This window comes from Vulpes vulpes, chromosome 11 (genome assembly GCF_048418805.1).
Source record: "Vulpes vulpes isolate BD-2025 chromosome 11, VulVul3, whole genome shotgun sequence".
NCBI classification, from domain to species: Eukaryota; Metazoa; Chordata; class Mammalia; order Carnivora; family Canidae; genus Vulpes; species Vulpes vulpes.
Genome location: NC_132790.1, coordinates 41,964,534 through 41,982,393, shown reverse-complemented (window position 1 = coordinate 41,982,393; position 17,860 = coordinate 41,964,534). Strand labels below are relative to the sequence as shown.

The following is a 17,860-nucleotide window of genomic DNA, read 5'->3' as shown; positions in this document are numbered from 1 at the left end:
TCCTGCTCAGGAAGGAAGCCCTTCTCCCTTTTCTTCTCCTTCTCACTCTGCCCCTCCCTACTCACTTAAATAAATAAATAAATAAATAAATAAATAAATAAATAAATAAATAAAATCTTAAAAGAAAAGACATTAAGAGTGTGTTAAGAACCATGTTAGATATTATTAAAAGAAAACAGTAGCCAGTACAGCAAAATATCGACAAATCCTGAGACTTCAAGATTAAAGGTTTTACATTAAGTTATTAATCTTATAAAACAGCAAACCATGGACTTGAATCCAGAACCCATTAATCTAAAACCTGAGCTTATTTCACCATATGATTCTGTCTCTCCCTCTCTCTCAACATGAAATAAAGCACATTCCTTATATTAACTGGCAATAGTAAATAAGGGTGCTATCCTTCATTCTCAAAACAGAAAATAGAGGTGTGCCTGGCTGGCTCAGTCAGTACAGTATGTGACTCTTAATCTGAGGGTTGTAAATTCAAGCCCCACATTGGGTATAGAGATTACTTAAAATCTTTTAAAAAAGCAGAAAATGAAAATATTTTGGTTTGTCTCCATAAGAATCTTAAAGTGAACTAGTATTTACTAATATGATCCATAAACTTGATTTCTTCCTTTTGAGTATGTGCCTGGTTAAAAAAAATTATTTAAAATTACTTCTTTTAATTAGTTACAAATACATCACATTTTTATGTTAAAGAAAGAAAGAGCGTTCCTTTAAGTGGTTTTGCCATGATTTTCTAATGTAATTCAATAATTGCTTAGTGCTGAGGAGGCTGAAATTTTCATTTAAATTTTTATATTTAAATTTTTACATCACTAGCTGCAACCTCAGGGTACAGGCAATTTGTAATGTTAGCAATTCTTTAGATGCTGAATATTAAAATCTACTTTTGTATTTCAAGGGTTATTTCTAATTACATGCACAATTGCTGATCCATCTGCCTACTACATAGATGTCTGTAGTTATATATGCTTGAATAATTATTGAAAATTAAATAACATCATAAACAGTCAAATTAATTTCTCTGAGCATACCAAAGGCAGGAAGGCTGCACTTCAACAAAAAGATTTGCTCTGAGAAACAAAAACAGGTTTATCTTATACGTCACTAAATTTGTCACATTCTATTCTTACTTGATAGAGTTTAAGAAAAAATTCTAAAATTTGTAACAATACCTGAGAAGTATTACTAAACAGCAACAAACTTTAGCTGCATGAGTAATTTAAAATTGTAGTCCACAAATGCCTCACTGTCAAAACAACAAACCCATAATGTGTTTCCTATAATAACATGGTCAAATGTAGCAGTTTCACTAAGAAACGGTCTCCTTGAGTGTTCCAACATAATATAAAATCATAAAGGGAAAATGGCTGGCCTGCCTTGTTTCTGCAATATCAGGCAGTCATTATAAAATATGGTAAAATATGGGAGGCTGGACTGCAGGGTCTTTGAAAATTGTTTATCTAAATTACAGCAGAGGGATGAGGAAAAGTTTGTACTGAGAACACACACACACACACACCAGAAAGGACAAAACATACCTAGACAAGTTGCAGTAATCAAAAGATCAGGTGGGAGAAAACCAAAGGAAAAGGTCTCCCTGTTTCAAAATATGGATGGCAGGGGGTAATGAGAGCCCATGTTTTAAAGGGTTGGCTGACAGCACAGTTTTCCTACAGTAGAGTGATTCAGAAAGTCTCAATGAACACAAATTTGAACCTTGTATTTCGACTACAGGGTCTTTCAGAGGGTGACTCCCAGACTGAACCCATACATTTCCTGAAACTGGCCTCCAATTGGTCTATAGAAACCACTGGGGCCCTGCTCCCAACAAATCAGATTAGAGGCGCAGACTGACGATAACAAATGGACAGGAAAACGTGCTTTGTCTGAGGTTTGGCCCTATCTGAGCCACGGAATTTAAGAATCTGGAGGCCAGGCCGTGTTCAAAGATTTGAGGCTAGTGCACTTCCCAGTGAGGGAAGGGGCAGAGGTCAGATCAAAGTGGTAGCTCAGTTAGGGGGAAAAGAGCAGAAAACAACTGCTGGTTCATGGAGCAGGTGACAAGTAATAAAGGAGGATGGGTAAGGACCTCAGCACTACAGAAGCAGCTTAGCCTGAATGCCAGTGAGGGAGGTCAGAGGGGCAAGCAGAGGTTACCAGCACCAAAAGGCACTCTCCAGCTCGGGCCAAAACAACTGTCTCCTGGATCATGTAGGGTCCTGGATACCCCAGTGGCTCACTGTCTTAGACTCACCATCATATCAAGCCATGTTTAAAACCTCATTTCAGGGATACTTGTGTGGCTCAGCGGCTGAGTGTCTGCCTTTGGCTCAGGACCCTGGGATCAAGTCCTGCATCGGGCTCCCTTCAAGGAGCCTACTTCTCCCTCTGCCTGTGTCTCTGCCTCTTTCTCTGTGTCTCTCATGAATAAATAAAATCTTAAAAAAAAAAAACCAACACCTAATTTCAAATGTTCGCTAAAATCATTTTCCATAGTGGCTTCTTAAGAGTACAACTCTACATCATAGAGACCTAAGACAGAATCTTGCTTCTCCATCTGCTTGGCTATGCAACCTTGGGCAAGTCAGTTGACTTCAGCTCACAATACACATACCACTTAACATTGTTGTGAGAATTAGAACAGATACTCTATGCAAAGTGTTTAGCACAGTGCCCAACACATGGCTCTTCCCCAGATATTTCATGCTCTCTTCTTCTTTATGCTGGCTCCCTCCCAGAACATCTTCTCACATCTCCATTGGTTTATACACAACCATTCCTCAGCTCGCTGGAATCTGGGTTCATGGCTCCCCAACCCTGCAGTTCCCCAGAACGCTGTCTTGTCAGAGTATTCATCACACCGTACTGTTTCTCCCCATCTAACTGTGTGATCCTCTGGACCTTGAGCTCCATAATGTCAGCAACCACATGTACCTTTTTGCTGGGCTAAGCACCAAATTTGGGAAGTGGCTGGCACATAGTAGGTATCTAGTATATCTTTGCTGAGTTATAAATGATTGAATGAGTTCAGGCTCTAGATCTTCCATGATCTCTCAGATCATGTTGAGTTCTCCTTTTTTTCAATTAACTATTTTCCATGATAATATTTTATTTCTTAATTATACCCAGATTCATGGTATTATTTATGCCCCGAATGTATATAAGTATACCACATACAAAATATTTTTAATTTTTTATTGCCTCGATGCTACCCCTTCCACACTTAGCAGCGGGTCAATGAACCCTCAATGCATTAAATTAGGTTCTTGATTTTTGGTGGATCAGTTAAACTTTGTGTATCTCAGTTCCCTTCTCTGTAACATGGGAAGGCTATGTTACATAAGCTCTGAATACCTTTGATTCTATGCCTGAACTAAAAGGAAAAATCAAGTATGATTTACTACTCAACATGTTGATATACAGCACAGACCCACATGCACAATCTATCTTCTTATCATTTGCAATTAAGGCACCAATAAAATATCAAAAAGCAAGGACTCCCAAATCAAATCCCATACCCAAGGAAAGAACTGCATTTCAATATGGAAGGGCACTCATTTTTCTAAGCATCTGTAAAGACCCAAATCTGCTTATGCCAAGGATAGTTTCAGCATGAAAGATATAAAGTAACATACTCGCACACACAAAACCTACTTTTTTAAAAAAGAGAGAAATGTGGCAACCAGGTGAAAGGAACAAGGTAATTTCAAAAATCCTAGCTTTCTCTTGGCAGGGGATTTGGGTAATCGCTTGCCAATTGCTGGTTACTACTGCCAAGGACCAGGACTGCTGTGTTCAAAATTGCTGGCAATGGCCACCTATTGTTTGTGAATTTCTGTCTTAGCAGGGACTCTGCGGAGAGGCTACTCAGGTCAGCAGGGAAGCAGAATTGGCCAATACTCCCAGTGGTCATCACTGCTTAATGCAGAGAAGTCACAAGAGAACAACTTGAGACACCTATGAAAATTTCCCCGAAAAACTTCCTCTTTAGCTAGCATGTATGTGTGTAGAAAGATAGATCTTCTGAAAAATAAATCAAAAAATAATATTAGTAATTATTCACTCTCATCACTGAACATTGACAAAACCACAGCTTGCAGTCTGCTGGCTTCTCTTGCTTGGCGGGCAGTCTACTCATTTAAGCAGGGTGGTAATACACTGCACAATAGCTCACACAACTAGATAAAAGGATCCATTGGGAAATTTTGGTTCGGTGAGCTCAAATATAAACACTTTGGCATCTCTTTTATGGCTTAATTCCCTAGTGTTATCCACTAAATACCATAGAAAATGAAAACAAAAATTGGCTTTTAATTCTTGAAGGTTTTTCCACTTTCTGGTCAAAAGGCAAAACAATCTCGAGTCTCTGGAGTATTTCTGAACTCTTGAATTTACAAGCTGTATGATTTGGGCACATTTATAAAACTCTCTAAGCTTCAGTGTCCTCATCTATAAAATGCAGCTAATCATAATACCCTTCTCTAGCTTGTTGGCATTAAATGAAATGAAAGCATATGTGTAAAGCAGTTCCTATTACTAAAAAATGTTGGCTGTCATTTATCTCTCTGTCCATGGTGTATTGGACAGAAATACAGGCTCTGGAGGCACTGAAATCTGACCTTGAGTCCTGATCCTGATGTTTACTAACTCAGTGATTCTGGCAAGGTAGATTCCTGAGCATCATTTTCTTTAGTGATAAATTGGAAACAATAATACTAATATCACAAACTTTAGTGTGCTATTGAGTCTGAAATAACTGCTGTTAACTATGCTTGGCAAAGATATACCAGAATATAAATTGCCATACCATTATCGTCACCATCATCAATCTGTATTTTCACTAAGTGCCCAAATCATACCATTCTCATATTATCTTCTTCTACCATTACCTGAGATCCACAACACAATCTTTCAACCTGCTGAAGCCACGTAACTGATGAAGAGAGAAGGTACTTCAATGACAGGCTGATGGTGAGTAAAAATAAAATCTTAACCTCTAATATAATAAAATCAAGTGATTTCCCTAAAATTAAAGCAGCAAAAAACACTTTGAATGGGTTTCTTGGTTTGAAATATTCTTATATACAACTAGATCTCTGCGTGTACCAAAATATGGTTGATTGCATGTCCTAAATCAAAAATGTCCTGATAGGGGAACAATGCTTAAGGATAAGAAAAATGTGAATGAGTCTATGAGGAAGTGGGTATCCAATAATATCTACTACCTTTCCAAGATGAAAAGGCAATGATGACATTTTTAGGCATTTACAACTATTCTGCACATAAAAGAAGTATTCTCTAATGGGGTTTTCAGGAGTATACAGCATGAGAACCAGACAGTTAGCATTATGATCTTGGCAGGCTAATTAGCCAGACTTTCCTTTTTAAGCAATTGACTTAATATACTACATGAAGAGAATATAAGCTTGATGCCAACACTCACTGGTCATTGCTGCCAATGCCAACTTCCCTCACTTCAGTAATAAATTCTAAATTCCATACACATGTAGCCAGTCTGACACTTTAAGAAAAGCTTTGGTTTAAATCATGCTTAAAATATTTTCCTTTTAGTAAAGAAATCTTTTTTCCTTCTCTTATCTCCTTCCTTCCTAAAACAAAAACAAAAAGCTGTTTTTGAAAACACCTCTTACCAAGGTAATTCAAAAAAGTTACCTAAGTTTCCAGGGAAATTTAGGCAAGAATCTACATGCCATGTCTTGTGAACAAATTAATTTTAGGAATTACATGTAGCTTTGAAAATAAAGACCCTAAAAGCTAAAGTTATCACCATCAGATTCAGAGAGAAGACATGAACTTTTTCAAGTTTAAACAATATTGTCTTGGTAATTTCCTTTCTCTGTTCTTTTCCTCAGGGAAAAGTGAAAGATAATTCAAGAACTAGCAAGGCAGGCTAAGATCATCCTTGTATTTAATCAGAAGAGCATTAGCAAACAACTGTAACTGAGAGAGAGTTCCATAAAATCTATATTCCCCAGGGTGGATGTTCTGTGGGGATGAATCAGTACCCAAAGACCGCAACCAGAAAAGCCCCTGATGTGACAGAATAAAACAGATTTCATCTCCATTTTCCTGAGCAGCAAATCAAGGCTAAGTCACATGTCACTGATCCACAAGTGTTGGACATGGGATTAGATTCAGATATATCCAATATGTCTAAATAAAAAGCCTGTGATTTGAGCGGAATATGTATTGCCTCTCATAGCATGAGACTAATAAAGTGATTTCTAAGATCTCATCAAGAGCAAATATTCCATAAGTCAAGGACCTGAACACTGCCCTTAGATCTCAGCCACCAGGGCCTCTGCTCCCACAAGGCAGAAGATACCCCTGGCCCTCCTTCTGCTATGCCTCTCTTCACAAAACCTGGAGCCTGAGAAGCCAAGGAGATATGCCCAGTTGGTATATGCACATGCCCATCCATACACATTCTAAGGCTGAGATTCGAGACAGACCAAACACTAGTTCTAGGCATTCTGGAATTCTCTGCCCAAATGACTACCTGGCCTGTTGCTAAGGCCTGAGTGAGTGTCTTTGCTGGATCCATTCCTCTAGGACAGATCATGCCTGTCCAGTGCTGAAGACTAAGGATTGGTTACGAGGAGCTGTTCACAGAGGGGTGGAGCATGGGGGAGTAGGAGACCATAGCTTGGACACATGGCCTAGGGTGTGAGGGACACATGCACATGGGAGTGAGCCGGGGGTGAGAAGAGAAGCTGGGCATGAGTAGGTGGGTAGGCAGGACCTGCTCTCCCAGCTCCACCTCGTGGTACTCACAGGACTCAGAGAACTCTAGTTTCAAATCTGGCCTTTCAGATTTGAATATTGATCAAATTGGAGGATAGAACACATTTTATTAACAATTTTTTTTAACTTGACTTATTACTTTTAAATATGTATACTTGTACGTGGCTCCTATTTGTTCTTGATCTCAGACCTGCAAATGCCAATGTCAGAGGCATATTTCATTGGGGGGTGGTGCAAAGGATTGCTGCTTTTAGATTTGCACTAACACCCTATAACAATCACAGGATTTTGCATGAAGACAGTAATTGGCAGCATCTCCTGAAGGAAGAGATCTGGACATTCCAGTGCAGTATTCTGAACTCAGTCATCCTTTGGGATTAAATAGCTGCAGCCTTTTAAACGGGGAGGGAATGTCCACTTGGCCACATTCAGTGGTTGAAGGTAAAGCTTCCCTGGAACTGTATAGCCAATGTCCTGTTTTCCACACCCGGGCCCATTTCATTCCCTTACATTAGCTATCTGCCCATCTGCCCGTGTAGACTTCTGAGCACTGGACCCCTGATGTGAAGAAACCTTTAGGTATCAGCTGAATCATCTCATCTAACAGGATCATCTGGGGGAGATTAATCTAATCGAGCTGGTTTTCTGAACAAGTCAGTGTCATCTGGCGTGACTGAAGATCTAACCCACGTCCTCATGATTCTCACACTTAAGACAAGAACATGCAGTAATCACTTGAATTGGAAGAGAAATCTCTTTAACTGTCTGTCTTTTTTCAGTTCAAGGCATGCCAGACAAGCAGTTAGTGAAGGGAGTCCTTCCTGATTGTGCTCACAGGAAGAAAATTAGCCCCTTAAAAGTCCTTGTTGAAAAATAATGAATCCAGCGGCACGTGGGTGGCTCAGTTGGTTAAGCGCCTGCCTTGGGCTGAGGTCATGATCATGGGATCCTGGGATCAAGGCCCTCACGGGCTCCCCAAGGAGTCTGCTTCTCCCTCCCTCCCTCTGCCCCTCCTCCCCTTGTGCTCTCTTCCTCTCTCTTTCTCTCTCTCTCTCTCTCAAATAAAATCTTAAAAAAAAGAAAGAAAAATAATGAATCCAAACAATGAGAATATCATTATTACTCTCATGTCAAAACCTTAATCTTTAAAAGAAGGGCAATGTTATTTGTGCTTCACTGTGTACAATCATTTTTTAACCTTAATATTGAAAACTCTATAGTTACTCTAATTTCAGTTAAGATCAAAAAGTACTAGCATATGGTATATGAAAGCAAAATTAATTATGGCCTCAACATCCCTTCTTAGCTCCTTCTCTTCATCATGTATTAATCTTCTGGGTACTGTTGTACATGTTAAAATACAGCAAATGAATTGCTGTTAATATGCTGTTGCCAGGTTAAAGTACTAGAGAATGTGAAGATGTCAGAGAACAAATCCCAGAGAGGAATGAAACACTGTTTTCCTTAGCTTATGATTACCATACAAATAGACTCCTTCTGAATTTAAATTAAAATGACACACACAAAAAAACCTTTACATTCACTTATGCACAGTGACAAAGATGGAAGGGCAGACATTCTGCACACCATAGCTCCGTGGGTACTTTCACCACAGCTACGGTTTCACATGCAAAAACACAATCCAACAGCACATTCTTCGCTTTGAAACTTGGAAAGTATCTTGTTGCACAACATTATAGCAGATGACATTTCTTGAATTAAAAGCAAAAATCTGTTATCTTCAACCACAGGGAAAAGTTATTATAAACAACGTATGGAAAAATCTAACAGGCACGTGGAAAGAGGAGTGGGGAAAAAATAACAATTTCTCTAAGTAGAGTTGTGAATGTTTCCAGGATTAAAAGCTTAATTTTGGAAATGTCTGGTCACATCCAACTATCAGTTCTAATCTCAAGATGGAAAGGTTATTTTCTAACCAACAACATGTCCTGAGCTTGCTCTGAAATGACTTTGCTATATGGCTATGGAACTCCCATGCCTGAGCAGGGAACAGGCTATCTTTATAGAGAGGCTTGGCAAGCAAATTCCCAGAGCAACCCAAGACAGCACAGAAAAGCATGTGCCTGTGTATTTTGTGTGCCTTTGTGTATACCTTGTATTTTCTCTCTCTGACCAACTTGCCAACATCTACACAATTTTCGAGATTGAGTTCCAGTTCACAACTTTACCTACTCCTTGGCCTCTTGGTTTAGAAGGTTAATATACAGCTTCTAGACAGAGTGAGTCAAATTTGGACATCATCGTTATCTCTGAAAACTCTGGGAAATTGATTCTTTCACTAGTTCACCCATCCATTCATGTATTCGTTCAATGAATATTGGCTGAATTCCTACTATTAGCTGTCCCTGTTCAAGGCAGAATATACAATGGTCAACAAAAGACAAAAGCTCTGCCTTCATGGAGCTTCCATTCTAGTGGGGGAAATAAAAAACGAGAAAAATAAACAGATTACATAAATACTTTGTTAGCTAGTGATAAGTGCTAAAGAGTGAAAGAAAGCACCCAAGAACTAGGAATTAAAATAGCAGTGTATGTTCTCATTCATTTGGGGAATATGAATAATAGTGAAAGGGAATATAAAGGAAGGGAGAAGAAATGTTGGGAAATATCAGGAAGGGAGACAGAACATAAAGACTCCTAACTCGGGGAAACGAACTAGGGGTGGTGGAGGGGGAGGAGGGCGGGTGTTGGAGGGGAATGGGTGACGGGCACTGAGGTGGACACTTGACGGGATGAGCACTGGGTGTTTTTCTGTATGTTGGTAAATTGAACACCAATAAAAATTAATTAAAAAAAAATAAAATAAAATAGCATATGGGGGCAACCAGGAAAGGCTATGTTAGCTGGTGATACATGAGGAAGGCCCTGAAGGGAGCTAGCGATCCAGTCACATGGGGATCAAGGGGAAGAGTGTTCCAGGCAGCAGAGCCAGCAGGAGCCATGGCCCAGAATGTGCCCCAATGCTCACATGACATAAGGAGGGTGATGAAGAGTGAGATGTGAAGGGGGCACAGAGGGAGAAGATTGGACCTGTCCCTGTTAAAAGTCTAGCTCTCACAATGTGACTTACTTCCTAAGTTGGGGGAGGCAGGTCAGATGGTGACAGGCAGTCTGTCCTTGTCATATTTGACTGGAACTTATAACAGATGGATGGTTTCTTTCTTTCTTTCTTTCTTTCTTTCTTTCTTTCTTTCTTTCTTTCTTTCTTTCTAAGATTTTATTTATTTATTCATGAGAGACACAGAGTGAGAGGCAGAGACACAGGCAGAGGGAGAAGCAGGCTCCATGCAGGGAGCTCAATGTGGGACTCGATCCCGGGACTCCAGGATCACACCCTGAGCCAAAGGCAGACGCTCAACCACTGAGCCACCCAGGCGTCCCTCTATATTTATTTTTAAGAAGAAACCTACCAACATCCTCTGAGAAATGTGTACATTTTAATGTTTAACTGGGCACTGTATACCCTGAAACAGAATCATCTGAGATTCTTCTTCCCACAAAAAGGTAACAGTTAGCTTCACAAAGAGTACCTCCCCAAGTGCATCACAGGGTTGGCTTATAATTATTCTTGTCCTGACAAAGAACCTAGGATGTTGGAGAAATTAAAGCCATAAAGGGTAAGGAGCCATTTGTTCAGTATGAATCAACAAAAGTGAGATGAAATACCTCAAAAACTATACTGAAAGTCCACATTTAGTGAGTTGTGATGGACAGACCCTGCTTACCTTGAGATATGATGTGTTGTTACTGCTCTTGTATTCCCAGGACTGAGCGCAGTACCTGATATAGAATTTTCCATATGTGTTTGTTGAATTAATTAGTTTGTAATTAATACATAACACAAGGCACAATATCATCAGCTCATTAAAGGCCAGAGAATGTTGAATTTATTGATGATTAGTTCATGATACAGACTGAATTCATAAGCACACATTACTTAAAAAAATTTTGTTCTCAATATAAGGTTTATAGACATCTGACTCTACTTTTACTACCACCTTTTCCTTTATTTTAACTATCAATACTATGGTTGGCCTTCCTTAAAAATAAAGGATCTAAGGAGGATAGTTTCATAACCTAGATTTGTCCATTGCTTTTTATTCTGAGGTAGAAGATTCTAATTCCAGAGAATTTTTCTAACAAGTTCCCTAGGTAGACTCTCATCTTGTGAAAGATGTTATTCTAAGCCTATCAGAGATAAAGTATGTGAGAGTTTTAATATTGTGAAGTATCACATAAATTACAATTATGACTGCAATTATTATTCTGACATCTATTAGCAAAGACCAACTCCCATATTTTTCCTGTTTATGAAAGTAGAAGCCGTTTTCCCAATAATTGCCTGCTTTCTCCCCCACATATCAAATCACATTAGCATTAAATATAATAGGAGGACAGTGACAAGGTCACCATGACATTGTTTTAACCATGGCCATATCTTTAACCATTTCTGTTCATGTAAAGTAAGACTTGGCCCAGAATTGATGCTGTAATATCTAAAGTGCTTTCATAACCTAGGATAAACTGATTTAAAAAGTGACTAATGACCCCTTAATATGCCTTTATGAACACTTAGGAAATTTCTAGTACAGTGTGCATTCTGACAACTTGTAGACTATGTCAATATAAGATCTATATTAATTCCTCAGAGACAAGTAAATCCAGAGATGACATTTTGAAAACAGTTCAAATGTCAAATGGGAGTTTAAACAAAAGCAACTAGTTGAGAAAATTTCAGGCATATTTGGATTTCAGAAAGCTGTAAGCGCTTTTTTGTTACAAAAGGAATTCAGAAATCCCTGTGCAGTATCAATAAGTGACATACATTATCCAAGGCTTGTTCTTTTTTCTTTTTTCTTTTCTTTTCTTTTCTTTTCTTTTCTTTTCTTTTCTTTTCTTTTCTTTTCTTTTCTTTTCTTTCTTTTCTTTTCTTTTCTTTTCTTTTCTTTTCTTCTTCTTCTTCTTCTTCTTCTTCTTCTTCTTCTTCTTCTTCTTCTTCTTCTTCTTCTTCTCTCTCTCTCTCTCTCTCTCTCTCTCTCTCTCCTTAGGGCATTCCCATGTGGAAAACACTCTTTTTGGAATGAATAATAATTTTCTCATTCCCCACTGTACCCTGGTGCCTACCTTAGTACCTGGCACACAGTAAGTGCTCAATAAACCACACTAAATGCTGAATACATAAATGAGTAAATAGATGAGGAATTGGTAACAACCTTTTTCCTACTTTGAAGGATCGTATTTTCTTTTAATACAAATACCAGCACTATACTATGCTATGCTATGCTATACTATACTATACTATGAATGGCCTTAAAAATTAACAAAACAGGGGATCTCTGGGTGGCGCAGTGGTTTGGCGCCTGCCTTTGGCCCAGGGCGCGATCCTGGAGACCCGGGATCGAATCCCACGTCAGGCTCCCGGTGCATGGAGCCTGCTTCTCCCTCTGCCTGTGTCTCTGCCTCTCTCTCTCTGTGTGACTATCATAAATAAATAAAAAAAATGTAATAAAAAAAATTAACAAAACATTTATTTAGGTTTGCTTCCTTTTGCTGGAGGTAGCCTGGAAGGCACAAAAGTACCCCAGCAAAAAATAAATAAAAGTCACTGCAGAGCCACCATCACTTTATTTGGTTAAGTCTAAGTAGACACAAAAAATGAAATTGTGCAATTGTAGAGAAAACCCTAGCAACTGTGACCTGTGTCTAAAAGGTTTGTTTTAGGACAAGGGGATACCCAGTGAGAACACTGCTTTGAAGATACACCAACAATCTGAAGGGACACAAATGACTAGAACCCAAAAGGTTTTCTAATGGTCAATGATAAAACCTTCATAGCTTATACGAATTATGTAACAGGAATCTTATCAAAAGAAATTTTACTTACTTTCTTATTGTCTATGATTAATTTCAAAGAAGTGGGCTTTTTAAAATAGTTTGTTTATAGCAATTTTCCCTTAAGAGAAATGGGTCAGAGCTGTATGATCCCGCCCCCGTCCTCCCCCCCCCCCCCCCCCAGTGTTTATACAGAAACAGCCTCTTCACCAATGCAAGCAGTACAGGAGAAGAGAAAACCAGCATGTGACCCCAGAAATGCCACAAAGCCTGGGGAAGGACGCTATGGCACTTTCCCCCTGTGGGAGGAGCCCTCAAGGTCACCCTTTAGAGCCTACTGGTTCTCAACCTACTTACTATTCTAATACCTTATTTATATGATGTCTCAGCAGATGAGAAGCAGCAAATTAGAAAGCAGAGCCCTGGAAGAGAGAGGCATACTGATAACAGAAGTGAGTGCTGGCAAGCTGAGTGCAAGTAAGGAGACCCAAACAGTACTACATTTGATGGCCCCAGACAGTAATTAATAGTCCAAATGGAAACCCTATATCCATGACAGGTGACATAATTTGCAGAGCCCAGTGCAAAATGAAAATGCCAAGCCCCTCATTCAAAAAAGTATTAAGAATTTCCAGACAATGACAGCAGAGCATTAAACCAAGCATGTGGTCCTTCTGAGCACAGGTCCTATATGACTGCATAGGAAGCATGTCTGTGAAGCCAGACCAGCTTGTAACATCATGTTCAGCATGAGAGCCTGAAAAAGTGAAAGACACAGATAACAGGCTATGAAAAGCAGCACAGAAATATAGTTCTTTTTAAAATTGTTGTTTTGGCCCTTAGAATGTTGAATTTCAACTATCTGGGAAAACCACTTGTGTATAATTCCTCCATCTCAGGAGCTACCAGATATCATTACAATTCCAACATGCGCCTTCAACGACCAGCTCAGGGTTCTCCCTCAACCCAGGTTTTTCCTTTGTTGAAGTGTTTTTGTCTGATAAACAGCCTGTTTGTTCTTTTGGGTCTGAGCAGTTTCCTATTTCCTCATGTTCCTCCCATGCCTATGCACAGAATCCAAAATCCATAAAGGCTTATTAAATCAGAGAGAGATGAAAGCACAAAGTCATTCACTAGTCATTATAACCCAGCAATGCATTAATGGATATCCACTGAAAACATGTCCACTATTTCTAAACATATGCATGTAAATATAAATCCACTGACTATATTTGATTAAGGTCTGATGGTGAGACTTTGGAGACTCTGACTATCAAAGCCCACTTTACACTGAAAGTCATTTCATTGGGCACTAAAACTACTTAAATACTAAAATTACAGAAATATGTCCAAATCTAGATTCATAATAAACCATTTTAATAAATATCCCTATTTCCCGTGCATGAACATCATTTCTTCAAGAGGAAAGCATTTCTCACTATGACAGAAAACAATTTAACTAAGTAAAAAATGAACAATTTAGTATGTACATAGCAAAGATGAAGTATGTCTTTATAAAATGGGAGATTTTACAGAGAAGAGAAATTAACTTAAGTGGTAGGAGGTAAAATTGGATTTGTCTTGCTTAACTGCAATGGCACCATATTTAAAAATGGTGCATTGGCAAAGGCTCAGCACTGTCGGCCTGTAATTGTCTGTTTCTAATGTGATGGATTTATTTTACATCTCCTCGCTCATGTTCTCGGATGTTTTCCTTCCTAAAACAACCAATAAATATTATAACCATTTATTATTGCCAGAAAAAAGTCCCATAAAGAACCTTAATATTATTTACTTAATCTCTTCATTTTAAAGCTGTGTGACAATAGCAATAAATAACAGTTGATGGTGAAATGATTCTAGACTATGAGATCTTAAAGGGTAGGGTCCTTGTGTTATCAGTCCCGGACTCCCTCTGCTTAGCAGAGTACCTGGTATACTATAGGCACTCATAAAACATAAATATGTAATATATATCTGAGACCTCCAACACATTTAATCAGACATACTCTTCATCAGTTTTCAAGAAAACAAATTCTGTTGAAAGGCAAGAATTTTGAGTGCATTTAATATTAACTATAATAGTTAATATTTATTGAACATTTTGTATAGACAAGACTAAGCTAAATACTTTATAAAATACATTAACCCATTTAATTCTCACAACTCATTATCTCCATTTTACTAGAGGGGAACCTGAACCACAAGAAGTTAAAAACTTGTCCATTGCCATATGGTTGGTATGTGAATAAGATGGGGCTCCCCTCCAAGAAGAAATCCATGCTTCTTATGGGTATACTGTGTGAATCTCACAGAGTGAATTCCTGGAGGACAGGTGGCTATCATGCATATCTTGTTCAATAGGCTAAGGATAAGCAGAGTTGTCTAAAAGACTATAATTCACTTTTCACAGAATTGTTGGCCAATTTTCCTGTGAAATCCTATAGATAAAATATAAAACAGTAAATATCTACCTAAGAACTATTAATAAAGAAAGACACGGCTTAATCCAAGCACATGCTGGAGACCACAAATATTTTAGGTCATGACCCACAGAATTTCATAAATGAAAGAGAAAAGGTAGTGGTCAATGTTCAAGCTAATGTAGATGAAAAATCCCAGAAATAACATGATTTATAATGACAAATAACCTTTCACTGATCTCTCCCCTAATTACCAAACCTACAGGCCTCTTCCAGTTTTCAACCTTTGTGCATCAACCAATATTAGAGAACATTTATTCTTTCTGTGCTTCTCCCCTGCTTGGCTTTCTACAGCAATAGTCTCTTATGGCTCCTTCCTTGCATAAAGAGAAACCCATTTCAAGCTCTGATGGCAGTTATGTGTTATTACTACAAGGTATGTTCGAGCACTTAAGGGCAAAGAGCACAAAGTGAAACTAATACTCTTTGTATTAATACCAGACCCAGCCATCAGAAAGTCCTTAGGATCAAGCCTATCAGAGTTTGTCTGTCTGTCAGCTGTTTCATGCACACAGTCACTGTCTTAGTCCATTCAGGCTGTCATAACAAAATACCATGTTTATGAGGCTGGGTGGCTCATAAACAACAGAAATTTATTTCTCATAGCTCTGGAGTCTGGAAACCCAAGGTTAAGATGCCAGTAGATTTGATATCTAGTGAAGGCCCACTTCCTTGGTTGAAGACTGCACCTTCTATCTGTGTCCTTAAATGGCAGAAAGGGAGAACAATCTCCCTGGAGTCTCTTTTACAAGGGTGTTCAGTCTATTGCTGAGGGTGTGGCTCCACCCTCATGATGTAATTATTTCCCAAAGCCTCACATTCAAATAGCATTGCCTTGGTGATTTGATTTTAACATATGAATTTTGGAGAGAGATCAGCATTCCCCTACAGTCCTCAGTTTTATAGCTCCTCAAGTTCGCCACAGCCAGAGATTACTTCTGAATCCCAGCAACAAATTCTTGGAAGAGAGAATATCGATCCTAGTATCAAGGAAATAAGGGTTGAGGGTTAACACTCAGAAAAAAAAGGGATAATCTTGTAGGTTGGTCAGATATTTCTAAAGTTATTTACAACAAAGTATCTTCCCTGAGAGGACTCTTCACTTCTCACATTCTCAGGGTCACCAAGTTCTGAGTAATTATTTCTACATAGTCTTTCCCATACATATATTCGTTTTCTATAGTGCCATGGTCCTTGATAGACTCCAGGACTTAGTCAGAGATAGAGATGGTCTCAGGACCCTCCACAGCAAATAAATATCCTTTCTCATACCAACTCCCCATCAGTGCTAGGTTGAAATGGATGCAAAGTGTGGGCATAGTACAGAAGGCTGTTATAATCAATTAGTGATGTCTGTGATGGGGAAAAACAGTGTCAGCACGTGAGTCAGATGTTGATACTTTTGACTCAGGTTCTGATTCTTTGTTGACAGATGAGGAATCTGAGGTCTACAGAAATAAGGTAAACTTGCTCTAAGAGAAGTTAGTGGCAGTGGTCGGGCAAAAATCTGGATAACCCAACTACTACTACTAGTGCTCTTTCCAAGGCATCTTGCTATTTTATTCTTGGGAAGTAGACATATCTAAAATAGAGAGAGGGGCTTCTAGGAGCCTAAGAGAGCCCCATCACAGTCCACTTTTCAGCCACAACCTAGTCACATACATGGAAGTCAGCAGGGCAGAGGGACACAGTCTCACAAGATGAAAACTTAATTGATAGGTAAAGTGTTATACTTATTTGTAGTTTGATATCACCAACCGCCTAAGGCCTTAACCATACAGTGTGGATGCTGATTTAGCTAAAGCATTCTACCCATGAAAACATCGTCATTTAACATTTATTGAGAGTTTACTACTTGCTGAGTACTTTTTAAGCTACTTTACACGTATTAACTCATTTAATCTTGGTGGCAAGCCAATTCATTAGTTACTATCATTACTCCCATTTTCATAGAACAGAAACTGAAGCTCAGAGAGGTTATGTAAAGGGCCCAATATCACATAGCTAAGGAGTGGTCAAGTTGGGATTCATATGCAAAGACATCTGATTCTAATGTCCAAGCTCTTGAGCATTACTCCACTTGGTTTCTCTCCTTTCCAGCGTTATTATGAAGCCTAACTATGACAACACATAGCAAAGTGCTTAAAAAACATTTGTCAGTTTGTTACAACATGACATGACTGCCGAGATGCCTGGGTGGCTCAGTGGTTGAGTGTCTGCTTTTGGCTCAGGTCGTGATCCCAGGGTCCTAGGATCGAATCCCACAGCAGGCTTCCTGGAGGGAGCCTGCTTCTCCCTCTGCCTATGTCTCTGTCTCCCTCTCTCTGTCTCTCATGAATAAATAAATAAAATCTTAAAAAAAAACCATGACATTACTGCCATCAATAACTTACTACATGTTGGTTTTGGAATTTTGTTAGAGTTCCATGTGCTTTCCTAGAATAATCTACCTCTAGGTGAATAAAATTTATAGATTTCTGAAACACATATATCTTTTTGTAAGAATGTCAAGAAGCTAGGAACAAAGTCATACAAAGATGACAGAAAATCACAAGACCAGAATATAAAGTGGTAACAATACTAAAACTGGACTTTGGCTCTCAAGGTTAATGATGAGACTACATTTCACCTGGTAGTAACTTCTCATGTAGAAACTTTCAGTACTTTGAAGGAACTGTGCTTCCAGAGAATCAGCTTTAAAAGACTAAGGAATGACAAAATTAACAAGACTCATGAGATCCGGA

General features: G+C 38.8%; 1 protein-coding gene across 3 annotated transcripts in view; it reads right to left on the bottom strand.

Annotated features, from left to right (window-relative positions):
* Positions 1–17,860, bottom strand: part of FAT3 (FAT atypical cadherin 3) — a 654,685-nt gene that overhangs the window by 319,694 nt on the left and 317,131 nt on the right. Inside the window, exon 4 of one of the 3 annotated variants that reach the window (XM_072726164.1) lies at positions 13,042–13,390. The exons of the other annotated variants lie outside the window; for them this stretch is intronic. Within the exon in view, the coding sequence (XP_072582265.1) occupies positions 13,131–13,390 (260 nt within the window). The 3' untranslated portion in view covers positions 13,042–13,130. Of the gene's footprint in view, positions 1–13,041; positions 13,391–17,860 lie in introns of those variants that run through there. 3 annotated transcript variants of the gene reach the window in all.